General features: G+C 32.6%; 1 protein-coding gene across 1 annotated transcript; it reads right to left on the bottom strand.

The window, feature by feature from the left end:
* Positions 1-1891: 1891 nt before the first annotated feature.
* LOC120214589 (probable aquaporin SIP2-1) lies at positions 1892-4181 on the bottom strand. Its single transcript, XM_039212447.1, has 3 exons — positions 3741-4181; positions 2216-2476; positions 1892-2113 (listed from the first exon to the last, which is right to left on the bottom strand). The coding sequence occupies exons 1-3, from the start codon at positions 4023-4025 to the stop codon at positions 1955-1957; spliced, it is 705 nt and encodes a 234-aa protein (XP_039068378.1). The 5' UTR covers positions 4026-4181; the 3' UTR covers positions 1892-1954.
* Positions 4182-15033: the final 10852 nt, after the last annotated feature.

Genomic DNA, 15033 nt, shown 5'->3' on the forward strand with positions numbered 1-15033 from the left:
AAAAGGAGATCGAGAAAAAATTGAGCAAAGCACGAGCAACATCAAGAAAAACCAAAGCAATCCAAACGTTAAACAAGAAATAAAACAAAGCATATTTAAACATCCATCGCAAAATCAAGGCACAAGGAGAAAAAGAGATTCGGTTGCACGAAGGAAAGCACCATTGCGAGGAACAAAGGCGCCAAAATACGGAAGGCCACTAGATAAAATTGAAGCTTTAATCCTAGATCTACGTTATTTGGGGGTGTTTTAGGAGGTTTAGGTCTCGATTTTGGCTTCGGGGTGACGAGGGGGAGCTTTCGGGTAGTTTTATAGTTCCGGCCACCGTAGGATAGTAGCCGACAGGGCGGAGTGCGACGGTTATGGCCACCATGGGGTGGTCGACCAGTGGCCAGTTATGGGAAGTTGAGAGAGTTTTCATAGAGGGATGAGAGTATTTTGTGAAATGGGTGAAAATGTGAGAACTTTTTGGGTTTTAGGGGTTATATATACGAAGGACTAAAGTGCAAATAGTAAATTTTTAAATTATTTTCTCAGTCCCTTTAAGTTTGAAGCGTAATTCATTTTGGTCACCTATTGTAATTATGCCTCTGACTTTTTAATTAGTTCGATTTAGTCCTTATTTATAACTTATATTCTTGTAATTTAACCCCTCTAATTCTTTATTTTTCCTTGCAACACATCTTTAGAATTAATTTGGTCCCTCAATTTCCACTTGTTTTAATTTAATTCTTTAAAATTTTGTGTTATTTTTTTCTTTTGAAAAATTCTTAACATGTTTTTGTACTATTTTAAACATTTTTTAACATTTAAAAATTTGTAAATTATTTTATTTTACAATCTAATAACTTTCTGATTTTTAGGGGTAATTTTATTCGATCAAAGGTAAGTAGTTCGAATCGAATCTTTAAATTTCAATTTAACTTTTAGTTTTCGCAATTAAGACAACCGAGAAATTAAATTGGTACCTAAAGGGTAGTACAATGGTGCTAATCCTTCCTTGACTGTAATCGATTCCCGAATCCAACATGTTTTTGGTAAAACACAGATCAGGTAAGATGATAAATTAAGGTGTCCGATCAACCTAATTATTTTTTAAAAAATATCGGTGGTGGCTCTAACATGTTTCATTTAAGCCGGAACCCGATTCCGGACCCACTCGAAGGATGGTTGCGACAATATGCATAGATATTATATACTTGTATAATATTTATATTTTAGTATGTATATAAACAAATACTTTTTAATTAAAAACAAAATGATATTTATCTAAGTTCAAGGGTCAAATTAGTATTATATAGTATTATATATAAAGTTTAGGGTTCAAATTAACCGTTTCTATTGTTATTTCACATCATCAAACTAATATAAGTTAATGGCTCCGTGACTAAAATATAATAATTGATAACGTAAGTGAGTAAAATTTAATAAATCGATAATATAAGTGATCAAAACATAACTTTTCAAAATTGGTGATCAAACGAAAACAAAAGTGACCATTCCAATAGTTAACCCAAAAAAAGTTTATTCGCTTAAATTTGAAACGAAGAATTTGAGTCCTTTGAAATTCTAAATAGTATTTGAAATTCATGATTGTTTTTACTCGCAAGTCTATATTTAATTTTAAAATTTTAAAAACTTTTACATAAAAGTGGAATTCTAAACAAAGCGCTAAAGAACCTTTCCTAACATAATTTACACAATACATATAGTATTTATACAATTTTACAAAATATATATTTTAAAGTTATGATTTCATTATATCAACAACATTTTATCCAAGCCAAAAGTAGTTTACATGGAGGTAAATGTACAACTAAAGAAACCAATGCAAACATAAGATTGAAATTTCATTGATCCTTCAATTTTGCATACACTTTGACTTCGACTGAGGTTAGACATGAGTTAGTTAAGTATTAAAAAAAGGAAAAGCAAAACAACAGATGTGATGTACTCACTCAGATTTAGCTTTTACATTCTGTTTTGTCATTGGCTTAACTACCAACCGGAACGTCCAGACTGCCAACAAAGTCGCCTCGATTGGGGCAAGCCAGTATACGAGTATATGCTCCTTCGAGATATGATCTCCACGAGCATAAGCCCATCCCATGACCTGCATGTTTTAAATTCAAGTGTTCGAACCATTATGTTCTGCTATCAAAAATATCGAACGGGATTAAAAGAAACTGATTAGAGTACGTCTTTGGGTGCTTACAGAGGCAGGGTTCATGCATCCACCGGTGAGATCGGAACCAAGAATATGAAGAACTATCTTGGAGATACTCGAAATCCATGTCTTCGTGTAGAAACTGCCAGGGATCTTTGTAGCAAGACCAAGTGAGATGCTGACGATTGCAAATGCCAAGAGTCCTTCGACTAGTGCACCTCGATGGATATCGACATTCAAACGTGGCCCAGATCCTATTTCGGGAAACATCTGAATAATGAGCCGAACCCCCACAATAGATCCAATTACCTGAAGAAAAATCATATAAAATATGAGATACAAAATAACTTCGGAAAAATATAACTAAAACACTCGTTCGAAAATGTTTAGATCACGATTGTCAGAACAATACGTTCGGGATCATCAATGATCAAATTGAGAAAGCAAAAAATAAAATAAAATCAGAATATATTTCCTCATCGTCTGTCACTGTTATGCATGTTTACCTCCTTGGCTAAAGAGAAATTAAGAGCAATTGATATTGAAGAACAATCCAATCTCAAAAACAAAGAAGGATGGAATAAAGGATAAACAAGTAAAAACAAAAAAAGAGGCCTGTCATAAGTGAATCAAATACCAAATAACTTGTCTATCATAAAAACAAGAATTAAACTATAAAATGCACAATATAATATACCAACAAAATAAAGTTTCTTCTGTTTATAAAGCAAAACAACATTCTTTGAAAACAGATTATTTCTTCCATCCATCCATCACTCCATCTTGACATCCGTAGGAAGAATTGATGAGACAATACAATATCATCAAGAAATAACAAGAAAACAGATCTTGACGAATAACTGTGAGCAACCAAATCCATGCACCATGTAAAAAACCAGACACTTTGTTTGTGGAGTTTAACTAGTAAATTCAAAACCACATAAGTTCAGTATGAACAAACAACATTATAGTCCCAAGTTCAAAAGAAAAAAAATTACTTGATGCAGACATGAGACGAGGTGAGTATGATAATGGCAGGGAATCCTAACAAGAGAGTATCATGCCTTAGAGGCATCTGAAACAAGCTATTAAGACTATTTTCTTGATACATATTATTATTTATTTGTTGGTTTTCTCTATCCAGGCATAAAAATGTAGAAAACAAAAGCATCAACAAATGGGAACATCAAAAGAAATCTAATTAAATAGTGATCAAACGAATATCAACAGAGATTTATGTTGTAGAGGCGTATAATATACCAATATATTTGAGAAAATTAAACACGACAAACCAATCACTACACCAGAAAGGACGCAGGAATTAACGTTAGAGGGCAAATTTCTAAAATTTTGAGGGGAACGAACATATAAAATTTTAGAAGGGCATCCCTGCCTACACATTACAGGAAGGAATAGAAATTTTCAAAGGAAGTTAATGTCATTAACATATCAATGGAATTAAATTTATCCGGAAAACGATTGCTTTACATCATACCAAACCAATAGCTCTCAAATTACTATTCAAACAGCAAATATTTGTTCTAATACTTTGAAAAGGAAAAAAAAAGGTAACCTGAGCAGGAATTCTGGCCCCAACGGAGAAAAGGAAGTGGACGAAGCCCCCAGAAACGGCAGAAGCGAAAATGAACAAAGGATTGTAAGAGCCGCCATTGGTGACCTTACCCAAGAACGCGAAGAAGAACATGTTGACAACGGAAAAAGCTTCCTTCACGAAATCAGCCATAGGCTGGTGACCGATCCCCAAAACTTGCGTCACCAACGTCTTTATCACAACACCAGACCATGCCCACATGAAGGAGATTACAAAATCGTATACGATCAGCCGAACTTTCCCCATCCTTTACAAAAACTTCAGTTTGTACAAACTGTAGTCCGGTTTCCGGATTTAGCTTCACCTTCTACCGTTTTCGATTCCGCTTTCGCTCACCCAAGGTTTCCTTTCAACATGGCAAGGCTGACAAATTTCTCCGAATGTGGGGTTAGAAACGAACTTTCAAGGAAAATTCTGTTGGAAGCTTTTGTCTGTTAATTGGTTTTCTTTATTTGCTTAATTCACAAACTAGGCTTCTAAGAATATTTATGTTTCACTTTGACCCTTAAAGTTTTTTGTCTCATTTTAACTTAAAGTATGTATGTTTTATATGTTGGGTAAACTACTTATTTGTTCACCAATTTATTACTCAGTTTCTTTTTTGTCATTCAACTATTATTTTTTTAAAAATCATGCCTAGCATTACGTTTTAGTTCTATTTTAGTCACTCGTTGTTAAAAAATTAATAATGATGCTGGTGTGATATTTCTATTTTTCAATGATGGAGTGACATTACCTTATGGTGATACATAAATATCATTGTTAATTTTCTAATAGCATGTGATCAAAAGAGAACCTCAATGTAGCGTTATGTATGATTTGAAAAAAGATTAGGTGACCGAAATTGAAACTAAGTAATAGTTTAGTGAACAAATATGTAGTTTACCCATTGTCTTAGCCTCTTATGTAACAAAAGCTAAAAAAGAATTTGGACAAATGAGAACATGCCATGTGGCAACTTGCAAGTGACAAAAATAAGGGTAAATATATAAACGACCATCTAATTTTTAGAAGAAAAAAAATCGGTCTGTTATGTTAAAAGTTTAACAAATAAAATAATATGACAGTTGATAATTTTACATAATAAAATTTAGTCCTAAATTTTACCCTTTTATTTTAATTTAATTTTAATTTTAAAAATTTAAACTCCAACATTATAAAATTACACCAATTTAATCCGTACAAAATGTTGAACTCAATTGATCATATCATCAATGTTTGTCATCATAAACCAAACTTTCCTTCTAAATTCCCTCATTTTCTCAATTATGAATAAAAGAACAACAATACATAAATCATCGTGCCTGTGTGCCTAGGTGGATCAAATTTAGTACTAGTAGCCTCCATTGAGGACTAAAGACGCTCAAATCTCGCATAAGTCTCAACTTCATCGTGCTAATTTGCCTCAAGCCCACCTCTAGCAAGACTTGCAACTGAGCCGAACACCCAAGCCTAATTAGTCTTATTGGCGCTTGTCTAGACCTAGTGTCTACACTGATTGAGGCCTTATGAAACTTGAACCCATTTCCAACAATTGCACTGGGCCTGCCCTCTTCGACACAACTCGTAGGAGTGTTAACTTCTCGATTTTAATCGAATTAGCCGACCAAACCGAATTAATTTACTTAAACCTTCTTCCATCGAAATTAGTTCGGTCGGAAAATGATTATTTTTTTAATATTCGATCAACGGTTAATTAAGTTCGAAATCGACTAAGTAATCGAATTAATTGAAAATATTAAATATATAATACATTATAGGGTAAACTACACAAATGGTCACTAATGTTTGAGTAAGTTTTTGTTTTCCCACTAAAGTTTCAAAAGTAACAAATCGGGTCACTAATGTTTAAGTAAGTTTTTGTTTTCCTCACTAAAGTTTAAAAAATAACAAATTGGTCACTAATGTTATCGATTTGTAACAAATGGATCACTAACATTATTGATTAGTAATAAATAGATCACTCAACGTTAACAAATGTTAGATGAGACATGGATAACGGAAAGCTTAGTTGGACTGGTAAATGCTTACTTGGACCATTGACCGATATGCTAAAGAATTGAAACTGGTTAAATTATCAATCACCCCCTTCAACTTTCAAAAATGAAAACCCATCATCTCTAAAACCCAATCATCTATTTTGTAAAAAAAAAAAGTTTTACAGGGGGTAATATCCATACATGTTGGTACCTTTCGCTGCTGATTATTATAATTATTGTATTTATTGTTTCAAAAAAAAAAACTTAGTTGTTTCCGAGGAAGTTTTCAAACTTTGATTCTGTTGGTATTACAAACATTTATTATCTTTTATTGGACTTAGGCGGAACTCAGGTTGGCTCAAATATATTTAATTGTCAGAAAGCAAAACCTTAGCTCCAAGGTGTTGTGGAAGTAGTGAAGGTTACCTAAGAGCAGCCGCGGCGGCTGATTTCTCATCGGTTAACGTTTTATGTTAAAAAAATACTGAGCCATTTCAACTTAGTATGGATTGGATTTAGCCGGACATGTTTTGTCAATACTGAACTGAGCTAAAGTTCATTTTTAAAGCAGAAAAAGAAACCATGATCACAAGGTTAAGTTCTTTCGCTCAACCGACTGAGCTAGACAGACAATTGTTCACTAAGAGAGTAGAGGAAATCCAACTTCATTTATAATCGTTTTTGGGCTTTATTTTAAAGAGAGACGGTAGCAGCCATGCAGAAAAAGAAATCAAGCTAGCTTTGGTTCTTGGTTTTGGTTATTATGTGAACAACTACCCGTGAACATGGAAAGTTCTAAGCTTGCCTTGTAGTTTCCATTTAAGTTCATACTTAAACCCTTCCTATTTCAACATTCAAGAAGAAAATAAAAGAATCATTTTTTTACCAACAATCGATTGGTCTAGTAGGTTGAGATACTAGATCTCTTAAGCAAGATTAAGGGTTTAAATTTTGGCATTTGCAAATGGAGTTACTGGGTTAGGAGGATCGCCCTTACCTCGATCTAGATTAGTTGATCAATAGATTAGATACTAGTGATTAATTCAGAAAAAAAATATTTATTTTGAAATATGATTTAAGAACATCAATGAATGGTTAGGATTTTGGATGTTTTTAGATTAAACAAAAGCAAACCAAACAAAACCAGTAAACTCCAACTATTTGCATGTTTTCTACTGATAATTGAGCATCATAACTTCTAAACTATTTGATTTGCATAATCAACATCTGCGCGCGTAATCAGACCAATAACAACACTACACACATGGGCTCCCTTCTCAACAAAAATTTTGGTTTCCCCCATCGCCAAATGGATGTGCTTGGTTTAAGAAAAAATGCCGAAAAAATAAAAGTGTGGATTTGACGAGATTATTTTTGTTTATTTATGACCTGTTTGGTTGGTACGAAGCATTAAAGTGATGGTCAAGGGAGTCCAACATGGCGGTCAATATCATGAACATTAACGATGGTTAATGTTGAGTGATCCATTTATTACAATTTGTTACAAATTGACAACATTAATGATCAGTTTACAACAACAACAAAACCATATTCCAATATGCAATGGGGTAAGGGGGAGGTAGGATAGTAGGCTGTCTCCCAACGCCAGGTTGAGAGCAGCTTCCGTGGAAGACCTCCGACATTAATGATCAGTTTGTTACCTTTTAAGTTTCAGGGGGAAAAATGAAAACTTACTCAAATATTAATGATCATATGTGTAATTTACCCTATATTATATATATTAAATATCTATTTTAATCTCAACCTCACTAAGAATTAAGACTCAATTATTTTTAAACACACTAGACCCATTAAATTTTTAAAACCAAAAAATACATTATTAATCTCAAATTGATCTAAATAAAAAAGATATAAAAAAATTAGTTAATTCGTTTGGTGACCGAATTAATCAAACTTTATTTGGTTTAGTGAATGATTTAAAAAATTAATTTGATTAACGATTAAAGAAAAGATTGATTAATTATATTTTAGGGAATTTGATTCGATCAGTGGTTGAATCGAACATCTGAACACTCCTACAACGCTTATGGACCCATATGATTGAGTCGGTAAAGGCCCAAAACCTTAAGCATTCAGCTGGCATGTCTGTCTCGACCTATCACCCAAAGGCTAGAACAAGGTCGTATCTCTAAGTTTGCGCCTTTGAACTGAATCAAACCTAATACCCAAACTTTCCAAGGCCCAACACTTTCGGTTTCGCTCGATCTGTTTCGTTTGTACTTGTACTAATACCCACTAGGGATGGAAAACGAGCGAGGTGGATGCGGATACCTCTTTCCTATCCCCATACCTTCTTAATATTTTTGTATCCATAACTTACTCATCACCCACGACGGGTAAACTTTTTAAATTCATACCTGCCCAAGCGCGCGGGTACATTCTCAAATTCACCCCCACACCCACTACCCAACTAGATATCCACCATCTATCCCGTACCCGTATGTACTTGCCAATACTCTCCTAGCAGCAACCTTACATATTACATATACAACAAAATATAAAACAAATACATCCATTAAGAAGCATAATGAAATAATCCAAGGATTAATTGAATTTATTCCCCAACATTTGGTTAAATTACAAGTCATGTCCTATAAAATATTAAGATTTATATAATAGTCTCTAAAATTATACATAAATTCATAATGGTTCAAAATTTATATGGTGGGTAATTTGTGGATTAGTGGATGCAGAACGGGTAAGATCTTAAACCCATTACCTACCCACTACCCACGACGGATATGACTTTTTACATCCACACTCGCCCACTACCCATCAAACTTATATCCATCCCGCCCCAATTAGAACGGGTGTGATGCAAAATCCAAAAAACTGTACACGTCCGCCATCCCTAGTACCCACTCTAATTTATATTTTTACCTAATAACCCATGTTCAACTAAAACTATTTTGACCCACTTATCGTACCCATTGATCGTTTTTTTGGCCCAATACCCCAAGCAGGTTTATTTACTAGAGTATTAGGCCAACCCAACTTTTATTTTGGGAAATACGACAAATGCTACAGTGCACATAAAACTCGTCACCTCGAGGTGATGAATTCCCTCGGATCCCACGTAGGCCATTATTTTATTGTCATTAATATGACTCATCACCTCAGCGTGACGAGTCTATTAAAAATTATCTTTTAAAAATTGCAAATAAAAATAAATTTTTTAAATTTAAAAATAAAAAATAGAGGGAACTTGTCACCTCAAATTCAAAAAAAAGAACTAGTTGTTGGTCAAGGACAAACGCGATGGTCACTTGGGCAACGGTCACTTGGAACTCGTCACCTCGAGCTGACTAGTTCGACCAGAATTCTGGAAAAACTAGCCGTTTATAATCGTTGAGGGTAATGCTATAAATAGAGGTTTAGGGTTTTGGTTTTTCACCAAACCTTAAATCCAAAAAATTTTAAAAAATCATACGTTATGTGAAAATCTTGAAAAATGGCAACCCAAGAATATATGTTGCGTTTGGATAACATCTATGTTTCGTCGATCCAATGCCGATCGGAAGATGAATGGAATATTCGTAAGCTGGGGATGACATTACAAAGAGCCGTATCAACAGATACTGATACATCTGCAGTAATTCGGTCTATTTTCAGCCATATATGTATGTGGCTTCAAGTTGTACGCGATGTTGATTGAGGCTTTGGTCGAACGTTGGCGGCCCGAGACACACACGTGCCATTTCTCGATTGGTGAATTGATGATTACTTTGCAAGACGTCGCTTACCAATTCAGTGTTCATGTGAATGGAGCCCCCGTGGGAAGCTAGAAAATTTATGACCCCGGGACGTTGGTCTACCAAGTTTTAGGAAAATAGCCACCATCCGACGTCATCGAGGGCTATCGGGTATGGATAACGTGGTTGGAATACGAATTCCATGTGATGGCGACTCTTCTGAGGAGGAGGTTATTTTCGCATTTCGATCATATATTCTCCAATTGATTGGAGGGGTATTATTACAAGATAAATTCAATAATTTGGAATACACTTAATATCTGCGATATTTGGAAGACTTCGTTATGTGCCGTAATACTAGTTGGGGCTCGACAATTTTAGCCTTTCTGTCTCGGGAGCTTTGCAAGGCTATAATTGTCTAGTCGGGTCGAAAAGTCGATGTAGCAGGCTGTTTGATACTGTTACAGTCGTGGGCTTGCTATCGATTCCTATTTTTTACGCCAATTACAACAACCCCATCGAGTTTATGTTGGGTGCAAGGTAATTGTTTAACTTCATTTATTTAACATTTTTTTTAATTTCATAAATTTAATTATTTTTTATTTGTTTTATAATATTTTTTATTGTTAAATATTTTAGATGATGTAATAAAATAACCAATACGAAGTTGGCAGGTGCCACTACACGAGATATACAAATGAGGATCGACATCGTCGGTCGATATGCGGTATGACATACAATTTTTTATTTTTTTTTATACTAACTTTGATATTTATATATACTAACTTTGATATTTAATATTTATAGTTTTCTTGGCTTCCGTATGTTGACAAGATGATCAACTAGTTATTGCCAGCGCGATTTTTAAGGGGTCCCACTTATGGTGTGCCATGATGTCATTATTGCATTATACAATGGTTGAATGACACATAGCTGATAGGGTGACACGACAATTTGTGTCGCATCAGCCGATTTCTAACCAAATGGTTGATATTGGCGCACTCCATATAATTGATATGCGTGGGAAACATAACGAAAATTGGTTGGTGAAACACGCTTACTACATCGAGCTATGGAATCAGCATGAACTATCACTCCCCCTACATCACGACATTACACCACTGGACCTAGATTTCGACTATCTCTGAAATTACGAAGCAAATGGGAAACCTTTATCTCACGACATCAAAAGAGATGGGAGAATGGGAACATCATCATGCCACATGCGCCAAGTCCAAGTCCAAGTACAAAGCATCGTCGTCGTCTTCTTCCACTTCAACATCTGCAACTGAAGAGTTCTATTATGCATCTCAGGTTAGTTGCGATTTCTATCCTCCATTTCAGACTTCAATTAAGACTCGACCGAATTGGGTTAGAGGTTCATGGGATGCACCGTGATACACTCAAGCATCTTCGACAGAACATGAGGTTGCGGGTAAATAGGACCATATTCTATATGGTCAATAAAGTAGTAGCCAAGTCGAATCAATTACGACAATGATGGCGTCAAATACCATAAACCCATCACCGTATTTCGAAAGTGATCTCAGAGTGTGTTAAGTACACTTCCTTGGCAAGATGAAGACGACGACGGCGACGACGATCAAGGCCTACGACCTCGGCGTACTCGACGAGCCCCGTGCCATTATCATTCGATAACTCCTCGCATTGTCAAGAACTTAGAAAATATAGATAAATTTTCTTTGTAGTTTTTTCTATAAACAATATTTTTTTGATTATTTATTTACTTTGTATTTTTTAAAATATAAATAAATTTATTTTTCTTTTAATTTTAATTTTTTAAAAATTTTATCCGGTTGAACTTGTCATCTCAAGGTGACGAGTTCCCTCTATTTTTTATTTTTAAATTTAAGTTTTATTTTCAATTTAAAAAAAATTTAATAGACTCGTCACGCCTATGTGACGAGTCATATTAATGACAATAAAATAATGACCCATGTGGGGCTCACTACTCGGGGATCGTTTAAAAATAATATCCAAGTGAACTCATCACCTCCTTATGTGCTGTAGCATTTTCCGTATTTCCCAAAATAAAAGCTAGATTGGCCTAATACCCTAATAAACTATCCCGCTTGGGGTATTGGGCCAAAAAAACCCAATGATTCAACTCGTTGACTCGGTCTATATCCAATTCGTGATTTGTATTTGACTCATTTTGATCGGTTTGACTTGAATCATAACCTAAACCATTTTGAATCCTAACAAGAACCTGGTTCAAGATGATTGGGTTCGCCTCGCCACAATGATTTATCGTATAATACTAACAACAGTGGAGATTTCAAAATGGTGACAAGGTTTTTTTTTTCCAAGTCTTTCATTTTGATTTCCTTCGGTCATTTCCTTTGGTACAATCAAAAAATAATTCAAAGAATCAACAAAAATATGAACTCTCTTATTATATTAGTCGATTTGGAAGGAAAATTTGGATTTATGATGGTATTGATTATATGATCAACTTAATTCAAAATTTTTTGAAGGATTAAACTAGTGTAATTTTGAAGTGTTGTGGTTAATTTTTAAAACTAAGATCAAACTAAAACAAATTGTAATTTGTGGGCCAAATTTATTATTATTTCAATTTTATTAACTGTCACATCATTTGCTATCAAAATTTTTAATCGTTAGGTTTTTATCTAACATTAAATTTTTTGATAAGATAATCATTTTGTAACTTTTTATAAATAGAATCTTAATAAAAAAAGTTATCATGCAACCACATAATTATTTGTGTATTTTACCCAAAAAAAAACATAGATTCCAACAAAAAATGGAAATATATTATCATTGTACTTTGTGCCTCAACTTTTTCTTGACTTAATTTTGGGTAAACTATATCATGACCAATTCATTATTAGTTCTTCTATTTTTATTATCGATTTTTTAATTTTATTGATCAAATAATCTAATTATTTAATTATGTTTAATCAAGTTACATGTCGTTATTCTCCGTTAACATTTGATAGAATTGATGATGTGATAGTTAATAAAATTGGTACAATTATATATTTAATCATTAATATTTATATCTTCTATCAATTTAACTCTAATTTTAAATTAATTCAATAATTTTAATATCTCAATCAGATGAGGACACTTTTCACCACTTAATTAAATTAAATTTTAATTTATTTAATATTCGAACTCCAACAACATGGTGACATGTGTCCCCTTTAATTGGTGTCAAAACATAATGAAAATAATTAAAAGCATCCGCTCAGAATCAAACTCACACCGACAGGAGATGATTTACGTCGCTTTACCATTACGCCAAGAGCGACGACTGGCATGACCATACAACATTTTTTTATATTAACGTTTATGACAGAAAAAGAAAATAATTTTATAAACTACAAATATATTTTATTTTTATATTAATTTTTAAACTATTATAAGAATAAAATATAAATATTTAAGTTAATGAAAATATATATTTTTGAATATTTTTAAATTAAGATAAAAATAAATTTTGATTTTTCAATCGGGTGGAGACCACACACATCTTTTTGAGTACAAACCACTATTTTGATTTAACTATCACCTGAGATGGATAATTCTTCTGAGTATTAAAGCTATTGTTCCATGGTTGGATCGTCAAATAACTTCAAAAAATCACTCAAGGACCCTCTGTGAGCACTTTTGTATAGTCGCTTTCATTTTCCAATAGCACCAAAAAATAACCATTATTAATATCCACTATTTGAAAATTACTCTACAGTTGTCAAAATAACTTAATTATTTTCAATAAAGTCCTATATCCAATGGTCTTACCTAAAAGGCAACAATCACATTTTTCCGCATATTATAGTCAACTGAATCATGGACTCGACTCGAAAATTAATTTGTTGGGTACAAACCACTCCTATAAACAACCACGTCCCCTTCTTGTAGGTCTTCATCAGCATTACCAATGTAAAATTTACTTGGGTGGCCACTGGAATCACCAACCAAGGTGGTCGCATAAGATTTCAAAGGTGGGTCTCCCACTGTTGTTTGAAAATATGCCACACTAACAACCTCATGCGGTTAAGGTTGTAAAATCAGGTAATCGGACAGGTTTCAGTCGGATCTTGGTAGGTCGGGTAAAATCGGGTACATGTCAACTCAGGTTGATTTGAACTAGATCTAGATCGGGTTCAGGTCAGGTCATTTTCAGTTCGGATCGATGTCAGTTCAGGTCAAAACAGTTCAGGTCTAAAGCAGATAAAAACCAGTTTAATTAAGGTTCAGGTGGACTTCAGTCGGATCTCGTTCAGATCGGGTCACATCATTAACAGATAAAATTCAGTTCGGATGTTTACCGGATACGGATTGAGTTCAGGTCGGGTCGTTTCTATTTTTGGATTAATTATTTTGCCATCTTTCGTGATTGTTGAATTGCAAGTTGTAATTGTATATGATTTCGAGTAAATTAAGACAAAAATAAATATTCTTGGATCAATTTTGTAAAAAATATTAATTTAAGGACAAAATTGAAGAAATGTAAAATTACAAATAAAATTTTAAAATATAAATTAAACAACAAACATAGGTAATGGACAATGTGAGGTTTAAATTAATATAAAAAATGACTAAATTAAACACATTTAAAAAGTTATGGGCTAGTTACAAAAATATAAATAACAACTAACAATGGGCCAAATGAAGATGCAAATATAAATTTAAGGACTAAATTGAATATATATAAAAGTTAAAGACTTAAAATTGAAATAAGTTAAAAAACACAAAAGGATTAAATTGAAATAAATGTAAAACGTGAATAAATAATGAAAAATATAGTAAATTGCATTTATTTAAAAAATTGGAAAAAATATAATATATATAATATAAATTTATATATAAATTATATGTATAAACTATATTTATATTATAAACTATATAATTATTATAAGCTATATATATAAATTATGTTTATATGAACTATATATATAAAAACTATAAAAAGTATATAGTTTATAAACTATAATTTATATTAATATAATATATATATATTATTCAAAGTGAGAGGTGGGAGAAAACTTTTTAAAAGAAAGATTTTTTTTATGTGAAAAAATTTGATTTTATTTGGGAATTTAGAGGGAAACTGAGAAATTTTGAGAATATAGGGAAATTGAGAATTTAGAGGGAAATTAAGAATTTAGAGGAAAATTGAAAATTTATAGGAAAATTGAAAAAATTTAGAGGTAATAGAAAAATTTGGAAAGTTGGAGCCAAGGATAGTGTCCAACAAAATATTTTGGGTTAATTAGGCTCATGCTCCTCCAACAATAATCATTTTCCACTTGATTTTTTTTATTTCTTTCATTTTAGTCATGGTTTAATTGTAAATATCTTCTTGAATTTTCAATTCGATGCAATTTAATCCTGTATACATTCTAATTACTTTTAATTTTCTATATATATATATATATATATATATATGTATATAAACTATATATGTATAAACTATATAAAATATATAGTTTATAAATTATAATTTATATTAATATAGTATATATATATGTATGTATAACTAATATAAGTAATCTATAGATTATATATATA

Source organism: Hibiscus syriacus, unplaced genomic scaffold, assembly GCF_006381635.1.
Source record: "Hibiscus syriacus cultivar Baekdansim isolate YM2019G1 unplaced genomic scaffold, ASM638163v2 tig00110076_pilon, whole genome shotgun sequence".
NCBI classification, from domain to species: Eukaryota; Viridiplantae; Streptophyta; class Magnoliopsida; order Malvales; family Malvaceae; genus Hibiscus; species Hibiscus syriacus.

What these genes read in the sequence shown, in the direction of transcription:
- LOC120214589 (XM_039212447.1), bottom strand. Translation starts at nt 4,025, where the DNA reads ATGGGGAAAGTTCGGCTGATCGTATACGATTTTGTAATCTCCTTCATG. An exon ending in GGGCCAGAATTCCTGCTCAG is followed by an intron (nt 2,477 to 3,740) that starts GTTACCTTTTTT and finishes ATTTTTCTTCAG; the next exon opens with GTAATTGGATCTATTGTGGG. An exon ending in GATGCATGAACCCTGCCTCT is followed by an intron (nt 2,114 to 2,215) that starts GTAAGCACCCAA and finishes TAAAACATGCAG; the next exon opens with GTCATGGGATGGGCTTATGC.